Source organism: Wolffia australiana, chromosome 13 (genome assembly GCF_029677425.1).
Source record: "Wolffia australiana isolate 7733 chromosome 13, ASM2967742v1".
Lineage (NCBI taxonomy): Eukaryota > Viridiplantae > Streptophyta > Magnoliopsida > Alismatales > Araceae > Wolffia > Wolffia australiana.
In genome coordinates, this window is record NC_135847.1 from 10309666 (window position 1) to 10316918 (window position 7253).

The window sequence follows — 7253 nt, forward strand, 5'->3', positions numbered from 1 at the left end:
TTCTTGGACATTTCGCCGTATCCACATACCATGTTTGCAAGATAGTGACGCTAGTGATATGTGACATACTATATCTCATAGACGGCCTTAAAGAACACATGGAGGAAGTGGTCCAGCAAATCGAAGACAGCAATTTCTTTACAGGCGTACGACGGTTGCATTAAGCAGATCATTCCAACATGGCGCAAGCATGTAAGGCGATGCATTGCAAGCTTGCACAATATGCATAGATCTTGTGGGCGAAGGAGGCAATCACTGTCGCGACATTGATGGATCCATTCCACAAAGGGTCAATGCTCCGTCCGGGCATCCGAGAAGCAACCATCGCATATGTATGGTCCTTGTTACCATGTGACTCACCGAGGCGTGACTGAGAGGGGATGCTGAAGAGGGACACTCAAGAGGTAAAGAGTTGGACACTTGGCTTCAGAGCATTATGCGGAAAGTCCAACCGGCACGTGCGTCAACGAGGTCGGCGTGGGATAAGTTCAACCAATACCTAATGGAGGTCGTGCCTAATGAGGGAGTGTTCACTTCACTATCCTGGTGGGCCAGCACAGGGGCAAAGCATTTCACCTTGCAACCGTTACGAGATAGCTGTTGTCCGTATGTGCGACAAGAGCTCCAACTGAGCGCATGTTCTTGGTGGGCAATGCTATTGTCACATACAAGAGATCACATCTATCGTCAATAAGCATTGAAACACTCATCACTGTGAAGTGTTGGCTCCGTGCAGACAACAAACGATGGTACACTGACGTTGAGCCGGATTCGGATGGCAATGATGAGCAAGATGGTGTGGTCGCATGTGCTCAAGGTACACATCAAGTACATGAACTACATTTTTCCCATTTTTTACATAATCATCGTTATTTATTTCTTAACTTTTGTTACGCAGGTGATGATCAAGTAAGCACAAACCTCTAACAGAGCCGCGAGCAAATTCCTAGGGGAAGGGTGTGTTTTTGACAAAGCTTCTATTTAAAACTTTGTAGCACTGTCCAATATATTTAGTGAATTTTGTTAAAAATTTAGACTTGACCATGTATATAATTTTATATTTTTATTTATTGAAATTTGTAACATTTTCATGAAAAAATGTTGAATTTCCCTAAATTAATAATTCGCACTTAACCAAACAAGTAAAGTACTTAGTTCAAATGTGCACTTTTTTAGTATTATAAATATTGGTTCCACGAACCATGTTGAAACACCAAAACTGAGGAAGAATTTATTAAATATTTTTGCAACATTTTCTGAAAAAGTTGTTGAATTTTCAAAAATTAATAATTCACATTTAACCATACAAGTAAATTACTTAATTCAAATCTGCACTTTATTTAATAATATAAATATTGGTTAAATAAACTTATTGAAGCACCTAAAGCTGGGGAAAAAATTAATTAAAATTTTAGCAACATTCTCCTGGAAAAATTGTTGAATTTCCCAAAATTAATAATTCTTTATATCCGTCATTACTATATTTCTCTATCCTATCCTATATATAATCTTAATATCACTCAAAATGAATAATCATTATAATTAAATATCATGCTAAGTTTAGTATCCTTACTCCTGTATCTTAATTGTAAATCTAAAATAACCCTTCCACTAATATCTTACACTCTCCCCTCATTATTAAACCGTCAGATTTATTATTCCTCTTACTAACTATTTCTATTATCTATAAAAATATTAATTATATTATGCAGTTTTATTTTCATAAAATTCCATTATATTTATTTCGTTAAAACATTAATTGTGCCCCACAAGTATGTTGCAATTTCGACATCTTAATTTTGACATTTGACAATAATACGTGCTAGGGACATATCTAAATTATCCAAGACGTAGCATCTGCTGGCGTGCTATGGGATTCAAATTTAAACCTCAAAAGAATTAGAAATTTCCCATATGGGATTGCGATGGAATGGGAAAATAAATGTGGATATCGGTTACCGATTTCCGGATATCGAAAACCGATATCCGGCATCCGGCATCTGTTGCGTCCCTCTACCTGTGGTATCCGGTACCGATATCTGTCTACCCCTCAGAGACAGATATCATCTGATATCCAATATCCGATATCCGGCACCGTCCCATTTTTTCTCGGATATCAGATATCAGTTGGCTGATACCAGATGACGGACGGATATCGGTAGGGCGAACACTAGATGCAGCCGTTTGTTTGTTCCCAACATTTAGGTGCAGTTTTATGTTTTGACCCCTTATCCATCCTTATAGTTGATCCATCTATTTGCATTAAATCAGACGAAAAAAACAACTTAGATGTTCACCCCAACTTAGTTGGCATGGATGGATGACTATATCGACGAGAGCATGACATGCGCTTTGTCACATCTCCTGTCCCCTCATGTGTCCTAGGATTTTGTCAAAACCTGTCACGTCTCCTGTCCCATCACCAAATGACGTCACAGTCACATGGGACAAAATGACGTATAAACAATAAAAACTTTAAACTGTTAATTTTAAAACTTTCAATTCTCTCTCTAACTCTCCCTCAGTCTCTCTCTCTCTCTCGGACTCCCTCTCTCTCTCTCTCTAGGACTCCCATTCTCTCTCCCTCTCTCTCTCTCCATCTCTCTCCCTCTCTTAGACTCCTCTCTCTGTTTCCCTCTCTCTATCTCTCCATCTCTCTCCCTCTCTTAGGCTCCTCTCTCTATTTCTCTCTCTCTCTAGGACTACCTCTCTCTCTCCATCTCTCTCCCTCTCTTAGACTCCTCTCTCTATTTCTCTCTCTCTCTAGGACTACCTCTCTCTCTCCATCTCTCTCCCTCTCTTAGACTCCTCTCTCTGTTTCCCTCTCTGTCTAGGACTACATCTCTCTCTCTCCATCTCTCTCCCTCTCTTAGACTCCTCTCTCTGTTTTCCTCTCTCTATAGGACTACCTCTCTCTCTCCCTCTGTTACCATCAAGTAACATGTCAAGAGTATTTCATCACATCATCTGTCACATTCATAGGGCTAAAAGACATCACTGGTCACCATCATGTCATCCGTCACAGATCCAACACCATGAGGAATGACGTGATGGATGATGTTTGATATTCGCTACCCCAGGGACCCGCAAGGTTTCCCTTCCAGAGTTCTGGGAAATCCTCCCCCTCCCTAGAGCTTCATCAGACGGGCTCACTGGTCCCCCATGTCATGCAGCTAATGCTAGACTCGCAAGGGCATGTGGAGATTGCAGTTTAACAGCGCATCGGCCTTTAAATCTGGTGTCATTTGTGGCTGTTGGTCACGAGGTCACCAGCATAGTCGACTGGGCCATAAGTGCTGGACATGGCAGCCCATCAGACTAACCATATTATAGTGAGATATGCTCAATTGATTAAACATTTTTCTATTCACTTGTAGGGATCGGCACGCGTCATTTGTCACGTCACACGTCACCGAGACAGAAATGTGATGGAATATGGGGTGGTGGCGGTGACGGTTTTAGGGGTCCGTGACGATGACGGTGACGGATGACGAAGTGGTCATGACGCCGTCGTGACGGTGCCCAGGACACGTGACGTGACGGAATGGGTGTCACAGATGATGGCTGTGATGGAATTTTTGAAAAGTTAAAACGGACAGAAAATACATATAAAATCATTATTTTTAATCTTTCCAACGGCTGAGATTTCTCGTCACATGACATGGCCATTTCGATTTTTTGGCATTTCCCAAAAAGTCCCTGTTTTTTTTTTTGCACGCGCAAGCTGACGTCACCTAAAAATAATTGGATATATACCCCGCCATTCAAGTAGGGTTTTATTCATGTCACTGGTGATGGTGACAATGTCACGGTGGCGGGGACGGTGACACCGACACGGTGACGGGACGTGACGGGATGCCCTATGGAGGGACTGTGACGGGAACGTGGCAGTTTTTTTGCATATGCTGGGACGTGTGACGGGACAGTGATGTGACGAAAGTTTCATCACGTCACCGCCCGTCACGTTTCGTCATCCGTTCCGTCACGTCCCCAACGTGGCGTTCCCTATTGACTTGTTCTTTCCACCGATAAGAGTTTTCCAACTTCCATTTATTATCAGTCGGTGCCACAGTTAAGAGCTATGCCGGATTGAATCCGCCTGCTTCAGATAAACTTTCAAGAGGGGCGTGCAGATTTCGGACGGTGACCCAATTCCGGATTCTGTCTTAATCTTTCTGTAAGATCGCTCTCGCCGCTTCTCAATTTTCCATTTTCCGATACAACCTGACCCTTAAATTAGCAGTTTTTTTGTGGGTTTTCAGTCATTCGGCTACCTTGATTTCAGGATGGAGGAGTCCGGAAAGAGGGTTCTGGTGACGTCCAATGGCGATTTGATCTCCAAGGGAATCGCTTATCACTTGGTGAAGTGTGGCTGTAGGTATCATCCTATCTTTGAAGAATAAGTCCTGGTTTAGCAATTTTCCTGCAATTTACCTTTGACGATTTAGAGAGATTTATGATGAAGCTCTTGATCAGGGTTGTGTTGATGGGCGAACCAGGGAAGCTCAGAAGTATTGCGGATGGGATCAATGGCTCTCTGAAATCCCCTGGATCGATTCAAGTAGTTGAACTTGAGATGAATGAAGATAGGGAAGAAATATTTGACCTGGCTGTTGACAAGGCCTGGAGACTTCTGGGCTCATTGGACTCTTTTGTGAACTGTTACCTCTACGCTGGTATTTTTAAAATTCTTCCCCACGTTTGATAACCTAAACGTACTTCCTTGCATGCAGCCCAATGATGAAAACAATGGCACAACTTAGGATAATTATTTTCATTCCCTTTCATACTTGTTTACATTGGTGAGGTGATATAATTCCGATGAACTTCAGTTGAATTCGAGTGATTTATGCATGATAGAACTCTGTTGCTGTATATCACTTTAGTGCAGAGGATGCATTGCTACTATTTTTTTTCCTAAACGTAGTTTAAATGGAAAAAACCCTCATTTATCATTAAATCTGTGGTATCCCCCAGAATTTTAGAAAATCATTTTGAATTTGGCCTTTGACACCGCAGGGAAAATAAAGGATCCCCTGGCAGTCACAGAAGATGAGTTTCACAAATTGGTGAAAATTAATTTTATGGCAGCATGGTTTTTGCTGAAAGCTGTGTCTCGAAGGATGAAGGATTCTAAACTTGGAGGGTCAATCATTCTTCTATCATCCATTGTTGGGGAAGAACGGGGAATCCACCCTGGCTCAGCTGTCTATGCTTCGTGCCTGGGTGCTATCCATCAACTGATCAGGGTCAGAGTTATAAATTTAGTCCACATTTCCAGAGTTTGTTATGTTAAATATTTATGCTTATTTTGATACTTTTTTAAAGAAAAGAGGAAAGATCACCAGAGAATGGTGATCAACCCAATGCTTATTTTGATACTAAGCCAGTGACTTATTTTCAGGCTTCTGCCATGGAGCTTGGAAGGCATCAGATAAGGGTCAACGGGATAGCCCGGGGGCTCCACTTAGATGATGAATACCCAGTTTCGGTGGGGGTTGATAGGGCCAAGATGTTGACCAAGGATGTGATGCCACTAGGGCGATGGCTTGATCCGATGAACGACTTAGCTTCGACGGTCATCCACTTGGTCAGCGACGACTCCAAGTTCATTACTGGGACCACCATCTTCGTTGATGGTGCCCAGTCGATTGTAAGACCTCGTATGCGGTCCTTTATGTGATTACACCAGACAAATCCCTAATACCAGCTATTATAACAGGGATGCCCTATTATCATTTCTGTTATTTACTGTCCTCACTTGGATGGAGAGAAGGCTGAGAGCAAACACAAATTCAATTCTTTATTTTATTTTTTCTCTTTTTCCCCCTCATTTTTATCTATTGTTGATTTAGACTCTATTTGAAGTTCTACCGGGATTAGTTTGTCTACTTGGGCCCAGATAGGGAAGGTACTTTCGTGCAACCGGTGTGATTTTGGTCCAATGTGTGGTGCAGGGCGGTTCGAATTTTCGAGCCGCACATCGCGCACCTGCCAGAATAATCGCACCGGACATAGCGCACAGGCTTGTGGGATGCGAATTATCATTTCCTCTCCTCTCCCTTGATCATTCTCTCTCTATGGAGCCTCTCTCTCTAGCTTCTCTCTCTCTCCCTCTCACATTCCATCACTCTTCTCTGTCCCTCTTTCTCTCGCTATCGCCCCTCTCTCTCCCTCTCACTTCTATCGCCCCTCTTTTTCCCTCTAACTTATATTGCTCTTCTCTCTTTCTTCCTCGCTCCTCTCTCTCCCTCTTTTCTCTCTCTATCACTCTTCTCTCTGCCTCTCACGCTCTTCTCTCACTCTCGGTCGCTCCTCTATCTCCCTGTTTCTCTCTCGCTACTACTCTTCTCTCTGCCTCTCACGCTCTTCTCTCACTCTCGGTTGCTCCTCTCTCCCTCTTTCTCTCTCTCTCTCTGTCTTGTTCTTCTCACTCACTCTCACTCGCTCCTCTCTCTCCCTCTTTCTCTCTCTCTCTCTCTGTCTTGTTCTTCTCACTCACTCTCACTCGCTCCTCTCTCTCCCTCTTTCTCTCTCTCTCTCTGTCTTGTTCTTCTCACTCACTCTCACTCGCTCCTCTCTCTCCCTCTTTCTCTCTCTCTCTCTCTCTGTTTCTTCTCTCTCACTCTCACCCGCTCCTCTCTCTTCCTCTTTCTCTCTCTCTCTCTGTCTTGTTCTTCTCTCTCACTCTCACTCGCTCCTCTCTCTTCCTCTTTCTCTCTCTCTCTCTGTCTTGTTCTTCTCTCTCACTCTCACTCGCTCCTCTCTCTCCCTCTTTCTCTCTTGCTCTATCGCTCCTCTCTCTCTCTCTCACTGTCCGTTGCCCTTCTCTGTCCCTCTCGATCTATGTCGCTTTTGTATCTTCATCTTTCTTTCTCTCTGACACTCTTCTTTCTCTCCCTCTCTCTATCGCTCTTCTCTCCCTTTCTGGGTCCTCTCTCTGTCCCCCTCTCTCTTGCAATCATTCGTGCAGACTTCCCAAGTCATATAAGTCATACAGATGACTAGTTTGATATCAACCAGAATTCACTTTGTTAATCCAATGGTTTGGTCAACACTTGCATATATCAAATTGTTTATACTCACAATATTATTCCATATTTTTTATGGGATAAAATATTTCATTTTTAAATCATTTATGGAACTTTTATGTCATGTTTCATTGAAAATGAACTTAGATGCATATTTTATAGGCTGGAAAGCACGACGACCTTAAACTTTTCATTGAGAATAGGTTTTTTATGATGACATGA

At 42.7% G+C, this 7253-nt stretch overlaps 1 protein-coding gene across 5 annotated transcripts; it reads left to right on the forward strand.

Annotated features, from left to right (window-relative positions):
• The first annotated feature begins 4033 nt into the window (after positions 1-4033).
• LOC144711347 (NAD(P)-binding Rossmann-fold superfamily protein) lies at positions 4034-5747 on the forward strand. 5 transcript variants are annotated; one of them, XM_078585322.1, is made up of 5 exons: positions 4034-4177; positions 4286-4378; positions 4477-4676; positions 5020-5249; positions 5405-5747. In XM_078585322.1, the coding sequence occupies exons 2-5, from the start codon at positions 4287-4289 to the stop codon at positions 5681-5683; spliced, it is 801 nt and encodes a 266-aa protein (XP_078441448.1). In that variant the 5' UTR covers positions 4034-4177; position 4286; the 3' UTR covers positions 5684-5747. The 5 variants fall into 5 exon arrangements, with proteins under 5 accessions (XP_078441448.1, XP_078441449.1, XP_078441450.1 ...); XM_078585323.1 differs by having other exon boundaries at positions 4042-4177; positions 4263-4378; XM_078585324.1 differs by having other exon boundaries at positions 4060-4177; positions 4244-4378.
• Positions 5748-7253: the final 1506 nt, after the last annotated feature.

Coding starts and splice junctions, on each gene's coding strand:
- LOC144711347 (XM_078585322.1), top strand. CDS start 4,287: ATGGAGGAGTCCGGAAAGAGGGTTCTGGTGACGTCCAATGGCGATTTG. Junction 4,379..4,476: donor TTGGTGAAGTGTGGCTGTAG/GTATCATCCTAT, acceptor GCTCTTGATCAG/GGTTGTGTTGATGGGCGAAC. Junction 5,250..5,404: donor CTATCCATCAACTGATCAGG/GTCAGAGTTATA, acceptor ACTTATTTTCAG/GCTTCTGCCATGGAGCTTGG.